Genomic DNA, 27,261 nt, shown 5'->3' on the forward strand with positions numbered 1-27,261 from the left:
GCATGATTGTCAACCGTTCTCTGCCTCAGTTCTTCATCTATACAATGAGGATTAAATGAGATAATGCATTAAAAAAACAGCACAGTGCATGGACATAATTAGCACTTCATAAGTGCGTAAATGACTTTGTATTATATTCAGGTAGGTGCTTTTCTTTGCTTTCAGTGTGACTTCCAAACCTCAAGGACCTAAGGTTGGTAATTATTCATCCTTCATCTTTGTTAGGAAGTGTTTTTAAAACCTGCCTTTTGTCTTTTATCAGTGAGGAAACTCTCTTCTCTGCTTTAAAGAGTAGCCTTCTGATATACAGACATGTCAAAGAATTTGAAGTCATTTTTACCATCTTGAAGTAAATTAAATATGTGTCATTGTTATTTTCCTTTCTCACATAGTCTGTTGATTTACTTATTTCTCACATAAGTAAATGACAGTTGGCTTCTAGGGGTTGCTGGCCAGACCAGCAGGAGAATTGGGATATGGCATGGGTCAACACAGAGCCACATGGACCATGCCCTCTGATTATGTCTCTGTCTGTCTCAACAAGGACAGGAAAGAGTAAAGAAAAGTAGCAGGCACTGACAAGGTGTTAGGTTAATAACTGTGGGCAACTTGAAGAGAATGGCAGAACTGTCAAAGTGAATGGTGTGATTGGTGATTTAGTATTTAACAACATTGACTCCAGAGCAAGACTGCCGGAGTTACCACTTATAGCTGTGTGACCTTGGGTAAGTTATTTGACCTCTCTGTGCCTCAGTTTCATCATTTCTAGAAATGGAGGTAAAATAGAGTCTCTGTCACAGTGTTATTCACAGGATTAAATGAGTTAGTACATGCAAAGCAGTGCCTGCTGTGTAAATGTTTGACACTGTTTCTATTGATGGTAGTGGCAGTGGCCAAACAGCAACTAGAAGCTTACTCGTTAACTAGATGAAGTAGGAAGCCAGCCATCTGATAGCTGTGTCCAAAGTTGTCAGCCTCAAGTTTTAGATACACTAGAAAGCAGTATCACTTTGAATCTTCTCTAATAATCCATTTATAATGTAATATTCACTGTATCTGCAGTGAAGTATAGTTAATTACTTGACTTAACATCACTGAGCTTCATCCTAAATTAAAGGATTTGAACCAGCTGGTTTCTTAGGCCCCTTCCAGCTGTGAATTTATGAACCTTCATTTACTGGTCAAATATATTTTGTGCTGTAGTTTCTTCTAGCTTCTTCTTACGTGTGCTCTAGTTTTCCCTTGGGGTTTGCTCCATTCTTATCCCTTTTAATCTGCTTGTCAGCATGAGTATTGTTTTAATGTTGAGTTATTATGTTTTTCAAACCACATGTCTGAGGTTAGAATAGCAACTAGAGCTATTTTTAATTTAAAATTTTACTTTTTATTATGTAAATTTTCAGCCACAAATAGAAGTCATGAAATTAGTATAGGTTTAAAATTACTAGCTCATGGCCAATCTCTTTTCATATGCCTCTTCATCCTCCAATTATTTTTATTTTTTATTTTTATTTTTTTTTGCGGGCCTCTCACTGCTCATGGCCTTTATTTTTTATTTTTATTTTTATTTTTTTTTGCGGGCCTCTCACTGCTCATGGCCTCTCCAGTTGCAGAGCACAGGCTCCGGACGCACAGGCTCAGCGGCCATGGCTCACGGGACCAGCCGCTACGCGGCATGTGGGATCCATCCGGACCGGGCCACGAACCCGTGTCCCCCGCACCGGCAGGCGGACTCCCAACCACTGCGCTACCAGGGAAGTCCCCTCCAATTATTTTTAAACATATGCCCAACATTTTATTGATACTACTTTAATCATAAGTATTTCGGTATATAAATAGCTCTAAGAGATAAAAATTTTTTTCAAAAATAATCACAATACCATTGTCACATGTAAAAATAATAAACACCCATTTGTGGTTGAACCAGTCTTTAAAAATAAAAGCAAACTAGTTATTAGCCAGGCCTAGGAAGAGGATTTGGGCATCATCATTCACTGAACATAATGACCCAAAAAAAAAAAAAGGCTAAGTATTAAATACTGTACTGAGGAGAGAAGTCTCTCTCCTGAGTAATTTACTAAGCATTTCAATTCTGAAAATTATGCCCCAAACACCAATTAAATGTGCCAGAAGCAATTTATTCATCCGTCTAGAGAAAAATAAAAGTGGAATGTCTTTTTGAGTTGTGGTTTTCCATGTATGTGGGTACACCCTTTACTAATGAATTATTGAAGAAGTCTTGATTTCATTTGTGACAAAGTACTTGATTTTAGATGCTCTGTGGTCTCAGGTGGCTTTTCTTAAGCCAGTTAAAGGATTTAAGAAAAGAAGTCTGTGCATGTTCATTTATTATAACTTTATTTAAAACCTGTAATTATTAAACCACTTGTCCTATACAAGTCAATTAGACTATTATCTTCTGTTTCTTATTTTCAGAACCTGAGATTTTTCTACTTCATTCTTTATAACTTAGTGATATGAACCTTTTGTAAAAGTTCTATTTTTTTTTTATAAATTTATTTTTATTTATTTTTGGCTGTGTTGGGTCTTTGTTGCTGCGCGCTGGCTTTCTCTAGTTGCTGTGAGCAGGGGCTACTCTTCGTTGCGGTGTGCGGGCTTCTCATTGCGGTGGCTTCTCTTGTTGCGGAGCATGGGCTCTAGGCGCGTGGGCTTCAGTAGTTGTGGCTCGTGGGCTTAGTTGCTCCGCCACAGGTGGGATCTTCCCGGACCACCAGGGCTCGAATCCGTGGTCGAGCATTGGCAGGCGGATTCTTAACCACTGCGCCACCAGGGAAGCCCTAAAAGTTCTATTTATTAAGAGTAGAAATATTACAAACATTTATAGTGTCACACAGATTCACTATGTTATGAAGCAGAAACTAATACACCATTGTAAAGCAATTATACTCCAATAAAAATGTTAAAAAAAAAAACCTTAAGCTGTTTCTTTCTAACATTTTAAAATTTTTATTTCTATTTCTTGGAAAAGATGACTTTGAAGAGGCCCTTTTCATTTATTTACAATGAAATTTGGAAACAAGAACTTATTTCTATTACATTCCAAAATCCAAAATAAAATTGCCTTTTTTCCTTTTTTTAAATGGGTCACTAACATTTTAAGAAAGAGTTGAAAGTAAATCATTCATTCCTAGGGGAGCCTTTGTATAATATAATTAATTGTACTTTTAAGCCTTGTTGATATAGGAAATTGTACACAACTGAGATTTTATGTGGTACTGTTTCCAAAATAGTATGTTTTCACTGTGTAAGACCAAGATTGGACCATTATTGTTGCACTGGTCACTTTTGTCATCCAATTTAAATGCTACATTTGTGAATACCAAAACGGGATGGCCCAATAAAAGAAAATGGGTAATGCTTTTGGCTTTATCAGATGCTGGAGGCTACTCAGAATAAGGGCCACTGGAATGTCTCCATGTTTAGGATAGATCTGCTCTGTTCTCAATATGTTTGTAGCTGAGTTCATGGTGTACATTTTTGTGAATGGCTGTTTTATGGGCAGTGTACTGTGTAACTTTGGCAAGAGCACTTTGAAAGTTCAGTCTTTTCATAAGGTTTCTTTCTAGAGCTGCTAAACATTTTCTGCCCAATCTAAAAATTACTTTCCTATACCAGCAGGTGGAAGCAAGAGCAGTCAAATTGTAGTACTTTGCTTTCTAAGTGTACCAGCATGTCCTGTAGATAATCTATCCATGACTCAGAGTATCTTTGATATATCACTTTAATTACTTTTCTTTAACAACTTTATTGTCTTAGCACATTCTCTTGATTGCTTTATCACCTTATTAGTGTCTGGGGCCAAAACTAATAGTCATTCTAAGACAGGCTAATTTAGATTTTTCATTGCTTTCTTATACTTCATTCAAGTTACAATATATACGCTATGCGCTGATACATTCTTCCACATTTGCCAACAAGTAAAAAGATGACTAAGGCACGATCTGCATTCTCAAAGAACTTACTTTCTAGTGGAATGACAAGGAGAATATCTTCTTCATTCTTCCCCTGACCTGGGAGAACAGATCATTCAGCCTTCCTAGTGTATCTCCAAGTAACCTGTGGCTGGCATTCAGTATTCACAGAAATTTTAATTCATTCAACAGATATTTACTGGGTACCAGGTACTATGTAGGGGCTTAATTAATAAACTTGTGCTTTTTTCCTAACAGAGTTCTTTTTAAAAAGACTGAAACGCTCTTCAGGAGAAGTATCATTCATTTAAAATTTTTTCAATTCAGATTATATAGATCAGGTTGACATATAGACACTAAAACATTGAACTTAAGGGTTTAGAAGTAGTTAATGTGAGTAACATTCCCTGGAATATACTTAGAAGACCTTCCACAAACGCTAGTCAAAATAAAATTAAAGTAAGCTATTCTAGATCAATTCTGTTAGCTGTTTACTGACATCTAATAATAGTAGAAGTAGTAATAATAATAATAATAAAGTATTTTATACAAAGAATATACAAGAAAGAGGAGAACCAAGTTTTAAGGTTGTGTGTGTGTGCAGAGTGAGAGAAATATAAGGACCTCCCCAAGGTAGAGTTACTTGCTCTGTCTTCTAAATTCCCCATTGCTTTATGCATATAAAATTTGTTGCCTGGGGCTTCCCTGGTGGCACAGTGGTTAAGAATCCACCTGCCAATGCAGGGGACACGGGTTTGAGCCCTGGTCGTGGAAGACCCCACATGCTGTGGAACAACTAAGCCCGTGCACCACAACTACTGAACCTGCACTGTAGAGCCCGTGAGACACAACTTCTGAGCCCATGTGCCACAACTACTGAAGCCCGCACACCTAGAGCCCGTGCTTCGCAACAAGAGAAGCCACCGCAATGAGAAGCCCCCACTCGCCGCAACTAGAGAAAGCCCGCGCACAGCAACGAAGACCCAACACAGCCAAAAATAAATAATATACATATATATTTTAAAAAAATTTGCTGCCTGATATTCTAATCCATCTCTGTGTCTCTTCACAAGTCTATAAGCTCCTGGAAGGCAGTAACTGTCTTATTCATCTGTGTAACCTCATTGTTTACTGAAGGAGTGACTGAGTCAACTAATATACTTCATGGGAAAGCCCTTTGTAATGAGCCCTTTTGGGGGAGGAATATAATCTGCAATGTAGGCATAATCACAGAGGATGGTAACAAGTCAATATCTTTATCTGAGAAATCACCAGGGAATAGAGAACTAGCATTTGTTGTATAGAAAGTTTTCTTAGAATGCCTCAGCTGAACCTTATCCACAAGAAATATAGGTTATTCGTTTGCCTGAGTACTTTAAGAAAGCATTTGCAACTTCCTAGGAATACACTTTATCAAGTGGTTTACTGCTTACCTACGAGTAGTTAATCAAAGGGCTCTGGAAAAAGTGAGACCTGGGTGCAAAGGGTCGCTGTCAGGTTGTCCAATGAGTTGAGTTGTTTGAGTTGTTTGAGTTGTTTTACTCTTTGGAAATGGGTGACTAAAAGGTGCCCATGGGGACTTCCCTGGTGGCACAGTGGTTGAGTATCCGCCTGCCAATGCAGGGGACACGGATTCGAGCCCTGGTCCGGGAAGATCCCACATGCTGTGGAGCAACTAAGCCCGTGCACCACAACTACTGAGCCTGTGCTCTAGAGCCCGTGAGCCACAACTACTGAGCCCGCATGCCACAACTACTGAAACTGTGCACCTAGAGCCTATGCTTTGCAACAAGAGAAGCCACCGCAATGAGAAGCCCATGCACCGCACCGCAACAAAGAGTAGCCCCCGCTCACCGCAACTAGAGAAAGCCCATGCACAGCAATGAAGACTCAATGCAGCCAAAAATTAATAAATAAATTTATTTTAAAAAATTAAAAAGTTCTATAAAAAAAAAAAGGTGCCCATGCCTAGCTGGCCTGTTTTTCAGAGCTGGATGAAAGCTGAAGTGGAGCATTTCTCCACAGCCCTTGCAGCAATCCTTCACGGAGTGGTATAGACAACAGATCAGACTAGTGATGTCAGTATATATGCTTTAACTACCTACCTTATTCTCTCCCCATTACAAGTGGGGTGGAAGATCAGGGAGGTGCAGTTGGTGACACATCTGATGTTTTCCTTTTTTAGGATTCAGGTGCAACATGAATATAGCATAGTAGTTAAGAATGTGGGCTCTGGGGCTTCCCTGGTGGCACAGTGGTTGAGAGTCCGCCTACCGATGCAGGGGACACGGGTTTGTGCCCCGGTCCGGAAAGATCCCGCATGCAACCGGGGCGGCTGGGCCCATGAGCCATGGCCGCTGAGCCTGCGTGTCCGGAGCCTGTGCTCCGCAACGGGAGAGGCCACAACAGTGAGAGGCCCGCGTACCGCAAAAAAAAAGAATGTGGGCTCTGTAATCAGGCCTCGGTTTAAATCCCAGCTCCATACCTGCTGTGTGACCTTGAGCAAGCTACTTCTCTCTGCCCAGTAAAACTGTGTTAATAATGCCTACCTCTTGGCTTGTTGGGAAGATTGAATAAGAAAATGGATGTAAACTCTTGGTATAGTGCCTGGCACATTAATTGTTAATAAATTTTAGGGGTGATGATAATACTCATCATTCATATGTGTGACAACTTTCTAGTTTAGGAGCATAGGTGAAGAGTGGTAAACTGAGATTGGGAAGTCGTGAGAAAGACCAAGTTTTGAACATGTTGCATTTGAGATATCTGTGGGTCTGGAGTTCCAGCTTGACATCTAGATGGACTCATGGGAAACACCCAACTTTTTTGAATGGGTACGGGAAGAGAAGCCAGCAAAGGAGACAGAGAAGAAATGGTCAGAAAAGTGGAAGAAGGACTAGGAAAATAGCAAAGTGACGTTTGCCAGAGCACTTTTGGTGGAATGATGTGGAAGAATTAGTGATCGGCAAGGCAGTGTAGTCAGTACCTGAGAAAATTACAGGACACAAAGCTGAAGACCACAGGTTGGGGAACACATCTTTCTTTAAAACTGAGAGAAAGAAGATGGGAATGAGTAGAGATGTAAATATATTTTGTCATATTTTAATTACATTTTCTATAAACTTAGAAACCAAGCTGGTACGACCTTTCTGGGCATTAATTCTACTAAAGAACATTAAAAGAAACAGTCTTGGCTAAGAATGTGATTCTCTGTTTGCTGTTAAAGTTGACTTATTCTAAGGCATTTAATTCCAGAGCATTCTGTTCATAAAAGAGTTTGATCCTAAGTCAGATTAAAAGGTCTGCAAATGAAAAAGCTGTTGTCTGGAACACTAGTGGCTCAAATACCAGATGCTTAGCTTTGTGAGGGGGCTATAAGTATGCAAACTGGGAGGCTCAATAACTGGTGAGTACTACTCCTGAGTCTGATTCCCTAGTGCAGCAGTCCCTTCAGAAGAAGAATTATTAGCACTATTCAGGATACATGAGTATCCAATATATGCCATTCTATCCAGTCTGTATTCCCTCATTGCAGATCAGGGATCTGTATAATGCTCCATGGAAGTTAAATGTTCTCAGATGGACCTACTTGTGTATTAGACATGTAGATAATAGAAGTATTAAACAAATAACTTTAAGTGGAATTTTTTGGGTAAACTTGTCACAGTTAAAATATACATGTACCACAAACTATGTTAGGTTCAGGGTCTACAAATATCACTAAAACCCAGTGCCTGGTCAGGGTATACTGGAGACACAGCTGAGTAAGTAGGTGAATACTCTCCAGTGCGATAAGTGCTTTGGTCAGTGTACATGTAGGATAGTTTAGTAGCACAGAGAAAGAATTTCTGAAACAGCTGGAGGTAGTCAAAGAAGCCTTCCTGGAGAAGATGACGTCTGAACTGAGATTTGAAAGATAAGTGAGACATGAAAGACGTGATGTTCCTCAGGTAAGGAAGAAGAAAGGTGTTCCAGGGAGAGGGAAAATGCTGCAAAGGCCTGAAGAAAGCCTAACAATTTTAGGGAGATGTGAAAGTAGTTATTGATGCCTAGAGCATAGATTTGAGGGCAGAAAGGTGGCACTGAGAAAGCCAGCAAAATAGGGGCAGATCCAGAGGGCCCTGTTAAGTAGCTTGAACTTGATCCTGAAGTCAGTGAAGTCAAAACTTGATCCTGAACCACGCCACTGAAGGAGTGCCATGATCAGACTTACCCTTCAGGAAGATTACTCTGCAGGCAATCTGGAAAATCGATCAGAAGGCATCCAGAAAGGTCCAGAAAGGTCTCCTAGACTTGGGCAACTGAATGCACACTGGTGACCTTCACTGGGATGAGGAATACAGGAGGAAGACAGGTTTGGTTCTGGGAAATAAGGAAGATGGTCACTTTAATTTTAGACATACTGAGTTTGATGTGACCAGTGACATCCAAGTGGAGCTGTCCAATAGGGTTAGCTATATGGGTCTAAAACTTAGGAGATTTGGGCTAGAGATATAGATGTGGAAGTCTTTAGCTACAGGTGGTATATGTAGCCATGCAAGTGGACCAGAATACCCAGGAAGTGTGTACAAAATGAAAAGAGAAGAAAAGAGGGCATGGAACTGAATCCTGAGGATCACTAAAGAATTGTAAGGAAGAGGATAAAAAAAGAGCAGATGATCGAGATTGTAAAGATACAGCCAGAGACATAGAATGAAAAGAGGTATCATTATCACAGATGCTAAGGGAGAAAAAAATTCCAAAACAGAGGGAGTAAAAAAAGAAGTCAAATATCAGTCAACAGTCAAATATCACAAAAGAAGTCAAATATTTGCAACAGTCAAATATCACAAAAAGTCAGGATAGGTAAGTACTGAAGAATGTCAGTTGGGTTTATTAGAAATCATTGGGGACCCTGCTGAGAGCAGTTTTCATCTTTTATGAGGCCAGGACCCAGACTGAAGTAGGTTGAAGAGTCAAAGGGAGTTGAGGTCATGAAGACAGCAAGGGCTGGCTAGACCACTCTGAAAAATCTTGGGGATGAAGGAAAGGGGAGAAATAGGGTGTTTTCTAGTGGGGCACCCAGTATCAAGGAAGATTTTGATTTATTTAGATGAAGAAACCTAAGCGCTCAAGCATGTATATGTGTATAAAGAGGCAATACAAATGAGACATTTAAGATTCTACTAAAAGAGATAATATTTCAGAGTGATGTCCTTGAGGAGATGGGATAGGACCCAAGCACAGAGTGAGAAATTGGCTTTGAACAAGGTGCCCATTATACTAGTTAGGAGTACAGAGGGGAAGATGATACAGATGTAGCTATGTTTGTAGGTGGCAAGTTGAGGGAGTTTCTGTCTGATGGCCTCAGGAATGTAGGCAGCAAGGTCAGCTAGTGACAGTGAGAGGAGAAATTTGGGGAGGCTGGTCATGGTGTGAAGTAACTGGTGTGAGAAATGGGAGGCAGACCTTTATGGATGGATTTCCTGAAGCCTTGAGTGTTCAGCTCAAATTAGAGACCATGATATAATAACGTCAAAATCCATAGCCCTGTTCAGAAATCTGGATGCAAGAATAGGGAAGGTGGCTGGTTAAAATGGTCCTGGGCAGAGGTGTTGAAGGTGGATATAGCAGAAGGACTAGGAGCAGGGCAGTTGGGGTTTTAGTGAAAGATGTTGGATTGATAGATGAGGCTTGCTTTGACATTTGTGCAACGTGGGAGAACAGTCCAATTGGAAGACCACCCAGGCTCCCTCCTCTACCTTGAGAGGCCTCACATGTGCATGGGTATCTCCACCTGTAAGTCCAAGCTCCAACCACACCCTCTCCTACCTATGACCACCCCTCAGTCCAAGAGATGTACACACACCAATGGTACAGCTCAACTTCTGGAGGACTGATCCAGGGAAGAGAGCCGCATAGGCTCTGGGAGCCATTTGAGCAAGGGATTCTGGAATCCTGGGTACTCAAAGCATGGTTGTGTGGTCAGCAGGTGTGAGGCTCTGCCTGGGCACCTCCTCTCAGCTCTCTTGATCAGAGTGCAGATGCAAGAGGGCCAAAGTGAGCCCCTTTAAAGTGCAGTAATTTCCCAGGTCTAAGGGGAGCTACAGGAGATGCCTAGTAGAGTGAGGAAAGAGAAGGATCAAAGGACCTGAGGTCTAAAGGAGATAGAAAAATAAGAATCATAGGAGTAGAGAAATGGAAGCTGAAAAGATAGGAGGTTGTGATCAGAGAGTAGAATATCAGAATGTATCATCTCTTAGGAGCATCTCCAAGTGGTGGTAAGCAGAGTAAGCATGAAGGTTCTTGGAGTGAAGTAGGTCAAGAAACTGAAGTTAAGGGAGTGGTATAGCTCATCCATCTCTCCTTAGAGTCTTCCCGGGATGATTTTGGAGCTTAAGATGGAAAAGAGTGTAGAGCCAAATCTTGATAAATGTGAGGGGGTGGCAAAGAGGTTGGTTGATAATAGCAAGTAGTATTGCAGGAAGGCAGCAGCCTCAGAGGAATACGGTTGTAGCACAGTAATGATTTGGAAACTATGTTGGGAATCTAGGAGAAAGTTCACCCTGTCACAAGACCCAGTAGCATGAGGAGCTTGAGAGAATGAGCACACATCCTGGAGAAGGCGATGGGTTCTGCACGGATCCAGGTTTCAATTAAGACAGTGGAATAGACCGTGCTCTGAAGAGGTTGAGGATATACAGAAACTTGAGTATCAGGAGAGAGACTGGGAGTCAGGGATGGGTTCACCAGTTGGAGATGCTTTAACCTTTGGGACATTGGCAGGAATGTGAGACATAACAGGACACTTACAGCAGAGAGAAAACAGTAAGTTCACATATGTTTGATACGTTGAGGGACTAGTACCAAGAGCCTTCAGGTAAAATTTTGTAACTTGAATTTTCTATCTTGGTAAGCACAGCTTATTAAGATTGATTCTCAGTTGTAAAAATAAAGGATTTGTGGAATTTAAACTATCTTGTAAAAAAGTGTTTTTTATATTTTAATGATATTGTCGATACCTTTTGGCCCTGCTTCTTGTAGAAAGAACTAAAAGTCTTTTCTTCTACACTGATGTTCTTAAAAATAGTGCTTCCTCAGACATATTTCTCAGAATGTTGTTAGGATTAAATAAGTGTTTTTAACACTGCCTGGCACATAGGAACTACTCAGTAAATGAGTTCTCCCTTCCTCACTTTCTCTGTTCTTTCTTCCCTCCAAAGAAGACACCAGGGGAACTGCTTTGCAAGTGGAAAAGAGAAAGGATACCCATAGGAGGATACAGGCGTACATCTCATTCCTACAATGAGATCATCTAGCACAGCACTGTTAATTAGAACTTTCTACATTGATGATAATGTTCTCTATCTGTGCTGTCCACTATGGGAGCCACTTGCCATGGTGGCTATTGAGTATTTGAAATGTGCCTAGTGCAACTGAAGAACTGAATTTTTAATTTTATTTACTTTAAATTTAAGTAACCACAGGTGGCTACTGTATTAGAAAGCATAGATGTAGTGGATAAAGTGCTGCTTGGCTGGAGGCTTCAAGGTGGAAGTAGGCTAAGTGCCTAAAAGAACAGGTGAGCCTTGGGGAGGTGCATGACTGGGCTTTGGCACTGGTGAAATCCAAAACTACGGAGCCCCGTGGGCTCTGATGAAAGGAACCTGGACTTGAGCTGTGGCCTGTAAATTGTAAGGAGAGGGGCAATTTAGTTAAATCAATGGCTGAAAATGACAACTTTGTGATCAGTAGGGATCAAGATTAAAAAGAAATGGTTCTGACATAATAGCCAGATGAGAAATAACTAAAAGAAACGTGTAGAAATTCCAGTCGAAGGGGTTCATGAAATGCAACCTTCATAGCTTGTAGAGAAACATTAGTTCCAAAGTAAGTACTAGGAATATTTGCCAAGTATTTTAAAGAATTGGGGTAAATTTCAGGTAATGCCATGCAAAATGTGTACTACAACACAGTAACACTATAGGGAAAGGATGGGAGCATGGATTAAATGTAAAGTCTGGGGAAATGGAAGTTGTGACATTTTATGTAGTGGAATTTCACTCTAGTCCTGGCCCTAATAAGACACACTTTCCTGTATGGATGTTTATTTGTGATGATGAAGGGAGATGGTGTTGCGGTAATGTTTTAGCCACGTCAATACCATCTCATTTCAAATACATAAAGCATCTTCTATTTGCTCAGCAATGTGCTAGGGTTGTGACACAAGGTATGTACAATGGTTATCGTGCTGGACAAGTCCTAGTCTGATTTGGCATACACAAACCAGTTGAACAGGTGGATGACAGTAATTTAAATGTCTAAAATGAACGGCACAGATAAAAGGTGATAGAAGCTCAGATCTGTATGAACTGGAACGGTCAAAGACGCCTTGATGGGAGGACTTGGAGGCCTTTAAACTATACTTCAGAAGAAAATGAATCAAGCAAATCAGAACATTTCTGAAACTACATTCTATAAGATGTTTTGCTAAAGTTTTAGGACACTAATTAACTCACAGTAACTGTAGCATGCTCATTTGTCCAAACGAAATTCTTTAGCCTGGTGATCTCAGTCAAAATCTATACTACTTGCTTTCTTTGCCTAAATACTTTATTTGGTTTTTGGACATAGGAGACTAGAACCCTAACAAATGCATCGTCTTGTCAATTCTAGTAGCGTATTCTGTATTATTTCTTGGTTAGAAATTCAGAGTTGTGTGTTGAAAGTGCTTTAAAAACAGGAGAAAATGAAGGGGTAGTTGGAACTGAAATAATAGAGAGCCTGGGAGTTTGTAGGGGGGAAAAAAAGCCTAGAGTTTAATCAGACAGTAGGAATCTCGGATTTAATCTAGATTTTCATGTTCACATAATTGCAGGTAATAACTCCTGTAGAGAAAGACAAGATCATGGTGTATTGCCTGCTTTCAAATTTTGTAGCTCTCAGTTGCAAAAAGTCAATAAAAAATCCTCACCAGATTCTCAAGGGTACAAGCACAGTTGCTAGAATGACTGCAGGTGCACTGGTTTTCCCACCCAAGTGCAGTTCTCCAGGGCTGCAGAGACACTGAAGGGGAGGAAGAGATCAGTGTACCAGCATCCGAAGTACTGGATGAGCTTGAAATCGTAATAAAGGAGAAAAGGAGGGATACTCAGCAAAAACAACTGTGCGAGAGGAAAAGCGGAGACAGTGCAGGGAGAAAAATTCTCAATAGATCAAAATGTTTTAGTTAGAAGTATAAGGGAATCCTTCTGTCCCCATTTCTTTTCTTTGGTAACAAGAATTATAAATCCTGAAAGGAATTAAGACAAAATCCCAGGAGGCAAGAAAAGAACGTATAAGATAAAAATTTTCATGTGTTCTGTTGACCCATGAAATCATGATTTCTAACTTCTGTTCCTTTCTTCTTACCCCTTCTACATTTAGGGAATAATACTACTTTAAGGAAGGGGTAGCTTTATATTAGTTGCAGTAGAAACTGTACAAGGGTGATTATTGATATAGCTGTTCAGCCTAGGTAGAGCTGCTGACATCTTTTTGTTTTGTTTTGTTTTGTTTTTTGCTGCTGACATCTTTATCAGTTTAACTGAGGTGTGCCGTGGCCACTCACTCAACCTTTTGATAAATGTTCGGAAGTAAATGAAAACCAGTGGAGGTCATCTTATCAGTGAAATGTTTGACATAATTTTCTTTTAAAGCTTAACAATAATGTTTAACAATAATGAAAATTTGTTCATAGTAATTGGTTTGTACTAAGAGGAGTGGTGAAAAAAGCAGGGTATTGAGATGCAGAAGTCTTATGTTTTATTCATCAGTCTCCCTCTTGCTGTTCCCTACCTCAGTAATCCCGCGGCCAGTCCCTTCACTTGTACTGCAACTTCCTTGGCTGACTCCTTGTTTAAGGCCTCAGTTCTGTGTATCCATGAGGGATTGTGGGAATAATTATTTTGGAAATTTTCAGCCAACACACTGAACTTCACATCCCTATTATTTTAGGTCACCACCAAGCCTGTGAGACCCTCCAGTCATCCATCATTTCTTATATTCTGACCTCCTTACTTGTTTTTTCTGTGCTCATTCCTTTATCAGTTTTCATTCCTTTTTCTGTTAGGATCCTATATGAGGCAAATAACATAAAAACACATTCAAACTGCCTTTAAACAATATGCTCACATAACTAGAAAGTCTAGCTCTAGGTCAGCCTTCAGAATTAGTTGATCTAAGGGATCAGGGATGTCAGTAAATATTTGGTTTCCTTTATTCTTCCAGTCACAGTGTTTATTTCATCATAAGTCAGGTTCCACTCTTTCTCATAAGATAGATGCCAGCTACAGTCAAGGACACCAGCTTGCTCAGTTACATTCAATAGGAATGAGACCCCTTTCTCTCACAGGAGTTCTGAGGGTGGGGGCAGCCACCTTCAAAGTTCATGGACTTTGCTGGGGAGGCATGGGTACTGGGAAGAAAATGTGTATGTAATCAGATGGGGAAGAGGTGAATGACTGGACAGCCAACACATATTTAGCTATTGGTTGTACTCGGACTCCTCCTTTGTTATTTCTGGAGCCCTTGTCCCATAGTAAACAGACTCCTCCATTTCTTCATATTCTCTGGATCCTCTCTTCTCCTCTTAACCTTTACTGAAATCCACTCAACTCTGAGGAAAGTTTTCCCCATCTCTGTTTCTTCTACACGCCATACCGCTAAGTAAGGAGGAAAGATCCACATCTTCTTTGTTGCCCGACTCCCACCATGTCTCCCGTTATACTCCCAGACCAACACTTCTTCACCGTGGTGTAAAAACACCTTCAAGGCTCACAGGACCCTGCTCATGATGTCCTCTCCCACCCATCTGGTTGGTCCCCTCCATTCTTTGAAGGTTTTGTTTCCTGGTTCAGTCTTCCTTTCTACTCCCAGGCCCAGCCATCAAGCTGCTGATGCCAGTGTTCACGTAGACGGTCGGTTCTTTGCACTCTTCTGCTCATTTATATCAGTCCACTTCCAAGAAAGTATCCTGGTTCTTGTCAGGCTTAATCTTTGATTTCTTAAATTCAAACATATCTCTTTTTTTCTTTTTTACTATAACCTAACTACTTCCATTTTACCTGTTTCATTGATTTTACTGAGACTGTAGTCTCTTCCTATCTAAAACAATTTGCTCTGCTCGTGGTATATATGCCATTTCTTCCTACCTCCATTAAGACCTTCCTCCATATGTCTTTTTTTTTTTTTTTTGTCAGCACCATGCAGCATGCAGATGCAGGATCATAGTTCCCTGACCAGGAATCAAACACATGCCCCCATGCATGGAAGCACAGAGTCTTAACCACTGGACCACCAGGGAAGTCCCAGTGCTTATGCCATTTAATAATTAATTTTTTAAATTTGTTTCAAATAGAATCATAAAAAATGTTAAATTGCTCAATGTATTCAAAGAAAACATAAATGAGTATTTATTTTCAAAAATTTTGAGGTAAGACCAAGGCCTTTTGGTTAAGGATGAATAGCTGGATTGGCATTCCTCACTGTCCTTGAATAAACTCTACCAGGAATGCATTATTTTCACTTCCAGTTTCAGTTTCTTTAAAGTGAAGCAAGAACACTCCAGACACACATAAGTAATCTGAATTCAGAAGCCTTCTGAATCTTTGTAATTCTTTTCTCAATCTTCTATAGCAGCAGTTTTTGGTTGGCTTTTTAGTAACTGTCTTTTTTAAAGTATTCCCAAGATAGTTTACCAGAAAAAAAGATCATTCTTTTTGCATGCATTTAATCAGTTAAATATTTAACTTACGTTAAAATGAGTATAGAGGGGTGGAGTCGAGGTGGAAGACCAGGAGGATGTGGAGTTCGAGTCTCCTCACAACTAGGGCACCTAACAGGCACTGGTGGGGGACCATGGACACCTAAGGGGGTGGGAGGAACCCCCGAGCGACTGGGTAGGACGTGGGGGGTGTGGATGGGGGGAGGAGAAGTGGAAGTGGGACGGGAGGTGGGTCCCAGGCCTGATCGTCTTCCGTGTAAGGCTCCCTTTCACCATGCTAAGCCTAAGCCCCACCCCCACATCTCCACTCAGGGCCTTACCTCCCTCCAGCTGTGTGGGTCCCTAGCCTAGGCCCCGCCCCTGCCTAAGCCCTGCCCCCTGCCTAAGCTCCACCCCCACAGCCAAGGCCTTTTCTGGCCTTTTTTTCTTTTTTTTCATAAATTTATTTACTTATTTATTTTATTTTTGCTGTGTTGGGTCTCCACTGCTGCGTGCGGGCCCTCTCCAGTTGCGGCGTGTGGGGGCCACTCCTCGCCACGGTGCGTGGGCCTCTCATTGCGGTGGCCTCTCCCGCTGTGGAGCATGGGCTCCAGGCACGTGGGCTTCAGTAGTTGTGGCATGCAGGCTCAGGACTTGTGGCTCGCAGGCTCTAGAGCGCAGGCTCAGCCGCTGTGGTGCACAGGCTCAGCTGCTCCGTGGCATGCGGGATCCTCCCGGACCACAGCTCAAACCCACGTCCCCTACATTGGCAGGTAGATTCTTGACCACTGCGCCACCAGGGAAGCCCCTGGCCTTTTTTTCTGTTCTTTTCTTTTCTTTTCTTTTTAGGTTGTGGTTCTGTTTTATATTTTTATTTTTTCTAATAAGTTTTTTATTTTTCTACTTTTATGTTATTCTCTATTCTTTGTTGTTGTTCTGTTCCTTTTGGCTTGCTCCCCCCACCCCATTTTTTTTTCTGTTGTTCTGTTTTATCTTCTTGTTGTTACTTCACTTATATTTTTATTTTTCCTGATATATTTTTCATTTTTCTAATTTTATTTTTTGTTATTTTACTGTTCCTTTTTTTTTTTTTTTCTTTCACTATGCTACATGGCTTGCAGGATCTTGGTTCCCAGGCTGGGGGTCATACCTGAGCTCCTATGGTGGGAGCATCGAGTCCAAACTGCTAGACTACCAGAGAACCTCACTCTCCAGGGAATATTAAGCAGAGTGAGGTCTCCTGGAGGTCCTCATCTCTGCACCAGAACCTGGCTCTACCCAACTGCCTGCAAACTCCAGTGCGGGATGTTGCAGGCCAAACAACCAGTAAGACAGGAACACAGCCCCACCCATCAAAAAGAATGAGAAAACAAAAAAATACGTTACAGACGAAGGAGCAAGGTAGAAACCTACAAGACCAAATAAATGAAGAGGAAATAGGCAACCTACCTGAAAAAGAATTCAGAGTAATGATAGTAAAGATGATCCAAAATCTCGGAAATGGAATGGAGGCACAAATCAAGAAAATACAAGAAATGTTTCCCCTAACATGGGAAAGGAAATAACCACCCAAGTCCAGGAAGTGCAGAAAGCCCCATACAGGATAAACCCTAAGAGAAACACATCAAGACACATATTAATCAAACTGGCAAAAATTAAATTCAAAGAAAAAATATTAAAATCAGCAAGGGAAAAGCAACAAATAACATACAAGGGAATCCCCATAAGGTTATCAGCTGATTTTTCAGCAGAAACTGTAGGCCAGAAGGGAGTGGCAGGATATATATAAAGTGATGAAAGGGAAAAAGTCTACACTCTACTCCACAAGGATCTCATTCAGATTCAACGGAGAAATCAAAAGCTTTACAGACAAGCAAAAGCTAAGAGAGTTCAGCTAAACCTCTAGGAGGGAAACACAAGAGAAGAAAAAGACCCACAAAAAAAACCCAAAACAATTAAGGAAATGGTAATAGGAACATATGTATCAGTAATCATCTTGAATGTAAATGCATTAACTGCTCCAACCAAAAGACACAAACTGGCTGAATGGCTACAAAAATAAGACCTGTATATATGCTGCCTACAAGACACCCACTTCAGACCTAGGGACACATACAGACTGAAAGTGAGAGGATGGAAAAAGATATTCCATGCAAATGGAAATAACAAGAAAGCTGGAGTAGCAATACTCATATCAGATAAAATAGACTTTAAAATAAAGACTGTTGGGCTTCCCTGGTGTCGCAGTGGTTGAGAGTCCACCTGCCGATGCAGGGGACATGGGTTCGTGCCACGGTCTGGGAAGATCCCACATGCCGCGGAGCGGCTGGGCCCATGAGCCATGGCCGCTGAGCCTGCGCGTCCGGAGCCTGTGCTCCACAACAGGAGAGGCCACAACAGTGAGAGGCCCGCGTAGCACAAAAAATAATAATATTTAAAAAATAAAGACTGTTACAAGAGATAAGGAAGGACAATACATAGTGATCAAGGGATCAATCCAAGAAGAAGATATAACAATTATAACTATTTATGCACCCAAAGTAGGAGCACCTCAGTACCTAAGGCAAATGCTAACAGCCATAAAAGGGGAAATGGACAGTAACACAATAATAGTGGGGGACTTTAACACCCCACTTACACCAATGGACAGATCATTCAGACAGAAAATAAATAAGGAAACAAGCTTTAAATGACACAATAGACCAGATAGAGTTAATTGATATTTATAAGACATTCCATCCAAATGCAGAATACACTTTCTTCTCAAGTGCACATGGAACATTCTCCAGGATAAATCACATCTTCGGTCACAAATCAAGCCTCGGAACATTTAAGAAACTTGAAATTGTATCAAGCATCTTTTCCGACCACAATGCTATGAGATTAGAAATCAATTACAGGAAAAAAACTGTAAAAAACACAGATACATGGAGGCTAAACAGTGCACTGCTGAATAACCAAGAGATTGCTGAGGAAGTCAAAGAGGAAATCAAAAAATACCTAGAGACAAATGACAACAAAAACATGACAACCCAAAACCTATGGCATGCAGCAAAAGCAGTTCTAAGAGGGAAGTTTATAGCAATTCAATCTCACCTCAAGAAATAAGAAAAATCTCAAATAAACAATCTAAACTTACACCTAAAGCAACTAGAAAAAGAAGAACAAAGCAAACCAAAAATTAATAGAAGGAAAGAAATCATAAAGATCAGAGCAGAAATCAATGAAATAGAAACAAAGAAAACAATAGCAAAGATCAGTAAAACTCAGAATTAGTTCTTTGAGAAGATAAACAAAATTGATAAACCATTAACCAGACTCATCAAGAAAAAAAGGGAGAGGACTCAAATCAATAAACTTAGAAATGAAAAAGGAGAAATTACAGCTGACACCACAGAAATACAAAGCATCATAAGAGACTACTACAAGCAACTCTATGCCAATAAAATGGACAACCTGGAAGAAATGGACAAATCCTTAGAAAGGTATAACCTTCCAAGACTGAACCAGGAAGAAATAGAAAATATGAACAGACCAATCACAAGTAATGGAATTGGAACTGTGATTTAAAATTTTCCAACAAACAAAATTCCAGGACCAGACGGATTCACAGGCAAATTCTATTAAACATTTAGAGAAGAGCTAACACCTATCTTTCTCAAACTCGTTCAAAAAATTGCAGAGGGAGGAACACTCCCAAACTCGTTCAAGGAGGCCACCATCACCCTGATACTAAAACCAAAGATATCACAAAAAAGGAAAATTACAGACCAATGTCACTGATGAATTTAGACACAAAAATCCTCAACAAAATACTAGCAAACAGAATCCAACAACACATTAAAAAGGTCATGCACCATGATCGAGTGAGATTTATCCCAGGAATGCAAGGATTCTTTAGCATACACAAATCAATCAATATGATACACCATATTAACAAGTTAAAGAATAAAAACCATATGATCATATCAACAGATGCAGAAAAAGCTTTTGACAGAATTCAACGCCCATTTATGATAAAAAGACTCTCCAGAAAGTGGGCGTAGAGGAAATCTACCTCAGCATAATAAAGGCCATGTATGACAAACCCACAGCAAACATCATTCTCAATGGTGAAAAACTCAAAGCATTTCCTCTAAGATCAGGAACATCATAACAAGGATGTCCATTCTCGCCACTGTTATTCAACATAGTTTTGGAAGTCGTATCCACGGCAATCAGAGCAGAAAAAGAAATAAAAGGAATACAAATTGGAAAAGAAGAAGTAAAACTGTCACTGTTTGCAGATGACATGATACTGTACATAGAAAATTTTAAGGATGCCACTAGAAAACTAATAGAGCTAACCAATGAAGTTGGTAAGGTTGCAGGATACACAATTAACAAACAGAAATCTCTTGCATTCCTATACACTAAAAACAAAAGATCAGAAAGAGAAATTAAGGAAACAATCCCATTTACCATTTCAACAAAAAGAATAAAATACCTAAGGAGGAATAAATAAAATACCTTAGGTAGGAATAATACCTAAGGAGGCAAAAGACCTGTACTCAGAAAACTATAAAACACTGAGAAAGAAATCAAAGATGACAAACAGATGGAGAGATATGCCATGTTCCTGGATGGAAGAATCAATATTGTGAAAATGACTATACTACCTAAAGGAATCTACAGGTTCAGTGCAATCCCTATCAAATTACCAATGGCATTTTTCACAGAATTAAAACAAAAAATTTTACAATTGTATGGAAACAAAAAATACCCCTAATAGCGAAAGCAATCTTGAGAAAGAAAAATGGAGCTGGAGGAATCAGGCTCCTGGACTTCAGACTACACTACAAAGCTACAGTAATCAAGGCAGTAGGGTACTGGTACAAAAACAGAAATATAGATCCATGGTATAGGATAGAAAACCCAGAGATAAACCCACGCACCTATGGTCACCTAATCTATAACAAAGGAGGCAAGAACATACAATGGAGAAAAGAAAGCCTCTTCAATAAGTGGTGCTGGGAAAACTGGACAGCTGCATGTAAAAGAATGAAATTAGAGCACTCCCTAACACCATACACAAAAATAAACTCAGAATGGATTCAAGACCTAAATGTAAAACTCTTAGAGGAAAACATGGGAAAAACATTCTTTGACATAAATCTCAGCAAGATCTTTTATGAACCACCTCCTAGAGTAATGAAAATAAAAACAAAAATAAGCAAATGGGACCTAATGACTTTTGCACAGCAAAGGAAACTATAAACAAGACAAAAAGAGAACCCTCAGAATGGGAGAAAATATTTGCAAACTAATCAACGGACAAAGGATTAATCTCCAAAATATACAAACAACTCATGCAGCTCAATACCAAAAAAACAACCCAAACAAAAAATGGGCAGAAGACCTAAATAGACATTTCACGAAAGGAGACATACAGATGGCCAAGAGGCACATGAAAAGGTGCACAACATCACTAATTATTAGAGAAATGCAGATCAAAACTACACCTCACACTGGTCAGAATGGCCTTCATCAAAAAATCTACAAAAAATAAATGCTGCAGAGGGTGTGGAGGAAAGGGAATCCTCTTGCATTGTTGGTGGGAATGTAAATTGATACAGCCACTGTGGAGAACAGTATGGAGGTTCCTTAAAAAACTAAAAATAGAACTACCATATGACTCAGCAATCCCACTACTGGCCATACACCCTGAGAAAACCATAATTCAAAAGGACACATGTACCCAATGTTCACTGCAGCACTATTTACAATAGCCAGGACATGGAAACAACCTAAATGTCCATCAACAGATGAGTGGATAAAGAAGATGTGGTACATATATATAATGGAATATTACTTAGCCATAAAAAGGAGTGAAATTGGGTCATTCGTAGAGATGTGGACGGACCTACATCCACATCTCTGTGAATGTAGGGATGAGTTTGTCTTACAGAGTGAAATGTCAGAAAAACAAATATTGTATATTAATGCATATATGTGGAATCTAGAAAAATGCTACAGATGGATGAACCTATTTGCAGGGCAGGAGTAGAAACACAGACATAGAGAACAGACATGTGGACACGGGGGGAAGAGTAGGGTGGGATGAATTGGGAGATTAGGTTTGACATAAATACACTACCATGTGTAAAATAACTAGCTAGTGGGAACCTGCTGTATAGCACAGGGAGCTCAGCTCAGTGATCTGTGATGACCTAGATGGGTGGGATGGGGGTGGGGAGGGAGGTTCAAGAGGGAGGGGATACAGGTATACATATAGCTGATTCATTTCATTGTACAGCAGAAACTAACACAACATTGTAAAGCAATTATACTCCAATAAAAAATTGATATAAAATAAAATAATTAAAAGGAAATGAGTATAGTAAGCATAAACAGGTTTTGGAGCAATTAAACTTGACTCTTGGTGAGTATATAACTCAACTGGTTGAAGGAGAAATGTGGAAATACATTGGAAAATAATCTGCCAGCCTTGAGTGTAACCATCAACCAGTATGTTTCACATAGACAGTATCAGTTATTGTAGAGAGACAGTTAAAGGGGGTCAGTATTCTGGCTTCTCCTATGTTAAAAATGCACCCTTGTATGTCTCAGCCCCTTATACTGCGTTAGCTCTCCTTGTTTTCACAGCCAGCTCTATGGAGAGTTGCTGAGGTGCACTCTCTCCGGTTCTTTACCATCTCCATAGCCCTCGATCATAGTAATCTGACTTGCACTTCTGCCACCCCCCTAACACTGCTCTTGCCAGTCATCAATGACGTTCCTGTTGCTGAATTCAACAGAGACTCTTGTGTCTTTCTTGAGATTTGTACATTTCATACTGTTATTCACTCCCTTTTTCAGTGCTTACTTTTCACAATTCCTAGAACCCAACCTACTTGGTTTTCTTTCTACCTCAATGCTTAAACTAGAGTTAGAGCTCTGTTGTTCTTCTGTTCTCACTCTGCAAATTCCCTTGGGCTAGTTCAACCACCCATGTAACTCCAATTACATTTTTTTTTAATATCTATCTTTTTTTTTTTTGGTTGTGTCAGGTCTTAGTTGCAGCACACGGGCTCTGTGTAGTGCCGCGCGGGCTTAGTTGCCCCACGGCATCTGGGATCTTAGTTCCCCAACCGGGGATTGAACCGGTGTCCCCTGCATTGCAAGACCGATTCTTAACCACTGGACCACCAGGGAAGTCTCCTCCAATTACATTTACTAGTAATGAATTCCACTTATGTGTGCTACAGCCGCTTCAGACTTGGCACGTCCAAAACTGAATTTCCCTTTGTCCCACCAGAGAGCCTCCTCCTTCATCTGAGTCCCCTGTTTTAGCGACAGAGCCTCTGTCCATCCCTCCAATTCCAAGACAGAAGCCTGGACGTCATCCTTGAGTATCTCACCTCCTCCCGACATCCATTCAATACCAAGTCATATTGATTCTTCTTAGTGAATATCTACTAAATCACTCCAATTCCCCCTATTTCCTAGTTAGGTATACCATAATATTATGCCCCAGTTACCATTATAGCTTCTCTCTGGGAATGATCTCTCTTTTCTAAACATTTCAACTCACTATAATTTGAGTGATTTCTTTAAAATGCATGTCTTTTCTCATCTCTCACCTGATTAAAACCCTTCAGTGGCTCTGTCATTGCCTTCAGAGTAGGTTTGAACTCAAATGATTCCCAAGGCTCTTCATTCTCTAGTCCCTACTTAACTTTTTCGGATTTTTCTTTCCTTACAACCTTTGACCTTTGGATAATTTCTGCACATTGTTCAGATCTTGGCTTGCTCACTGTTTCTTCTAGAAAATCTTTCTGGAAAAGCTCCTTCTGTGCTCTTTCAGAGTTCTCCCTGTTGGCACTCATCTCAATGCAGTACAATTACCCATTTATCAATTAGTCTTCTCCATGATATAAATAGCAGGGTCCCAGTCAATTTGCCTTTTTATCCTTCGTGCCTGTCACATTGACCAGACACAGTGCATGCTCATAAATATCTGTTGAACAAATGACATTAAGCAAGTCACTTAGCCTCTCTGAGTCTCAACTGCATCATCTGTTAAAAGGGAATATTGTCCTGCCTATGGTTGTTTGGGGGTCTTGTAAGATAATAGGAATTAAGTTTAGTATTGTGGTTAAGAGAGTGGGTTCTGGATCTGTACTACCTGGTTTTTAATCCTAGTTCCCACCATGTAGCCAGCTGTGTGACCTTGGGCAAGTTACTTAACTTCTCTGTGTTTTAGTTACTTTGGCTAAATGGAAACAACCACAGTATCTGTCTCATAGTATTGTTGTAGGGACTGAGTTAATAAATGGAAAGTAATTAATACAGTGCCTAAACACAATAACTGTTAGCTATTAATTATAGTATTTTTATTTATAAGTTCTAGAATTATATATTATAAATATATATACACACATATGGCATCAGTTTTTAGTTTCAGCGTTTTAAGTGGGTAAAGGGTTGGTATCATTCCTTTATCTTTTAGGATAATACCATAGCTATACCAGATTTTATTTTTTAAGTCTTAAATTCAAATTGCCATAGTTGATTTACATGAAATTTTGGTAAAACATTTTTTAAATTGTTGTTCAATATAGAAAGAATTTTGAAAATGTTTCCTTGCTGAATATCAAAATTGATTCTACATACATAGTAGGTGGATATTAGCACAGGAAAAATGTTTAAGTAAGAAAGATTACTGGTTTAATTTATAAAGGACAATTATTATGTCTTTGACACCTAACTTTATTTCTCTATATGATTTAATTACATAAGCAATTCAGTGTTTGGAAAGTCCAAATTCCATTAACTCTGTAACTATTCAAGAAAACAAGGAAGTAAAGAGCATTTAGTTTTGTGCATATGTATTCACCTGAAAGAAATTTGCTCAATTTTAGTAAAAAGTTCTTTTTCCTTTAAAATTTAATTAGATAATACACATTTGTGTGTTGACTTTGGACCAACAAAATGCCTAATTTTTATCTTTTTTCTGATTCTTCGTAGAATTGGTGGTTCCAGGATTTTATTCAGAATGACTTTAGGAAAAGAAGTGATGTCTCCTCTTCAGGCAATGTCTTCCTATACTGCAGCTGGCAGAAATGTTTTAAGATGGGATCTTTCACCAGAGCAAATTAAAACAAGAACTGAGGAGCTCATTGCACAGACCAAACAGGTGTACGATAATATTGCAATGCTTGACATTGAGGAAGTAACTTACGCGAACTGTTTGCAGGCACTGGCAGATGTAGAAGTGAAGTATATAGGTGGGTAGGATGCAAAAGCACATCAATATTTCATTTTGTGGGCATCATAACCCATTTTATGCTTCCTGTCTTGGCAATTCATTTTCCAATTTTATAAGACATTGATTTTTACACAATGATTTGTAATTGCTTAAATGATTAATGATTCATAATTGCTTAGAATTATTTATATTACCTGAGTTAAAAATTTTTATTACGTGGCAGAGGTGCTGTAAAATGTACAGTCTCATTACAACTGCTTTCTGGAGAGCAATATATATATATCAAAACTTTTGAGAAGTTCATACCCTAGCCCCGTAATTAATTCCACATCTAGGCATAATCTAAAGAAATAATCAATTATAGGAAAAATCATGTATAAACTTATGTATAAACAGGTACTCTATCATAGCAAAAGCTTGGAAACAACCCCTAAGTGTCAACAAGTAGAATAGCTAAATAAATTATGGTACATTCACCCTCTGTAACATTATGTAGCCATTAAAATCATGTTTAGGAGACGTATTTAATAACATTAAAAGGACAGAGAAAGAAAACAAATTTTAATAATGGCCAATATTTTTGGTACTAGGTTTATAGTCTTTCTGTGATTTGTAGATCACTTTTGGTTAAACATGAATTCTTTAAAGTTATTATAAAAATGAACACATTAAATTTAGTTTCTTTATCATTACTATTTCAGTAGGGATATAATGGGTACATTTTTATACATATTTATTTCTTTTTAAGATATTGTCCATCTGTCCCACCTGTCTAAATGCTAATATATGAATTAAGACAGTGATCACAAAGATAAATGATCCAAAGGAGACTTTCAGAACAATTGATAATGGAGCTAAGATAAATTTGATATTTTAAGTGATCTTTCTCAAAGAACAGTGTGTTATTTGGAAGCAAGCATTCATTGTTTTTTCAGGTTTATAGTTGATTTTTCATTTACTCTTCATGCTTTTCTCTATTTTCCATATTTCCTACACTTAAAATATATTATTTTAATAATATAAGTATTAAACCCGTTGAGTTGTAAGGAATGAAGATTCATGCCAGTTTTCTCAAAGAATTGGATATATTTTGTAGGATAATTATGGCTAAACAACCTTGGCTGTGTAGCCAGGCATCATAAGAACATAGGTTGTCTGTAGAACTGAATTATCATAAGCATTTGTATGGATTCTGGAATTTGGAAGGTTGTCCAAAATCCTGCACAGCCCTAGTGACCTAGTCATCTCTTTTTCCCCACCAAGAGTTCTCTACCCTATGTCCCACCATAATAGGGACTTGGCTACTTTCTCTTCCCTCCGCATTTCTGTTTCAGTTTCTGCCTCTTAATACCAACTGCTTCACTCTCATTAATAGCCACTAAATCTTGCTACAAGCCTTGAGCTTAAACTCTTCAGTAAAAGAAGTCTGGTTGGTCTTGTAGTTAAAGTCAAAGGAATGGAGGCCGTCCCCATTCAGCAGAGCTTTCCCAGCAGGCAATTTCGTGTGCATCTCCCACCCTGTATGTGGTTTGTCCTTGATTCACATACTCACTTCTTCAGTCACTTATGACTAAGACGGTGTGCCAGCCTAGTAGCTTATGAATTTAGCAAATGTAAAAATAGGTGGGGAAAAAAATCTTTAAAACAGAATTATCTTAAATTCTGTTTTTTCTTCCAGTCGTACATCTTTTAAATATACCTTTAGTTTTGTGGTATTTTTTCTTCCTCTCCTGTAAATTTATCTTTATGGGTTAATCATAAAAATGTTTGAGTTTCGGATTAGAGTTTTAAAGACTAACTTTCTCTTATCTGTGTATGTTCTCAGCCTCCTGCAGTAGCTGTTAAAACCCCATTTGTCCAGTGTCAGGTACCGGGCATCAACATTGTTTATAGTTTGGCAGTGAGAACATAAGTCTGGTTCCAGGTCTTTGTGGCAAAGTAAGGAAGGAAATGGTTTTCAATATTATTGTTTGTTTAAGAATATGTTTCCAGTTTTAGACTCCTGCATTTTGTTCTGCTCATTTAAGTTCTTGAGCAATTTTGATTCCTTCTTAATATCTTTTTGAGCTAATTTTTAAAAGTAAACAGAAATTGTGACTATCTAGTTAACTCACTTAAACAAGTGCTGTATGTATTAAATGTTAAATCTTACATTCTTTTCTTTCTTTAATCAAGGGACAAAAATGATATATTAAATCTAAAATAATAATTATCTAATTTGATTTTTTTAAAACAGACACTATGAATTTATTGATTTGTGGCAATTTTTTTACAGCTTTCTTTGTGACAATGATTTAAGAGGACTGATATGCATAAGGTAGCTTGTTTAACTGGACAATTCCGTGGTATGTAAAGGA

The 27,261-nt window shown here is 39.2% G+C and overlaps 1 protein-coding gene across 6 annotated transcripts in view; it reads left to right on the top strand.

Annotated features, from left to right (window-relative positions):
• Window positions 1-27,261, top strand: part of NLN (neurolysin) — a 100,021-nt gene that overhangs the window by 13,153 nt on the left and 59,607 nt on the right. Inside the window, exons 1-2 of one of the 6 annotated variants that reach the window (XM_060295821.2) lie at window positions 24,727-24,834; window positions 26,730-26,842. The exons of 1 other annotated variant lie outside the window; for it this stretch is intronic. In XM_060295821.2, coding sequence (XP_060151804.1) covers window position 26,842 — 1 coding nt within the window. In that variant the 5' untranslated portion in view covers window positions 24,727-24,834; window positions 26,730-26,841. 4 more of the 6 variants (XM_030844404.3, XM_030844435.3, XM_030844419.3 and 1 more) reach the window with 4 other exon arrangements.

The sequence above is a fragment of the Globicephala melas genome, chromosome 3, assembly GCF_963455315.2.
Source record: "Globicephala melas chromosome 3, mGloMel1.2, whole genome shotgun sequence".
NCBI lineage: Eukaryota > Metazoa > Chordata > Mammalia > Artiodactyla > Delphinidae > Globicephala > Globicephala melas.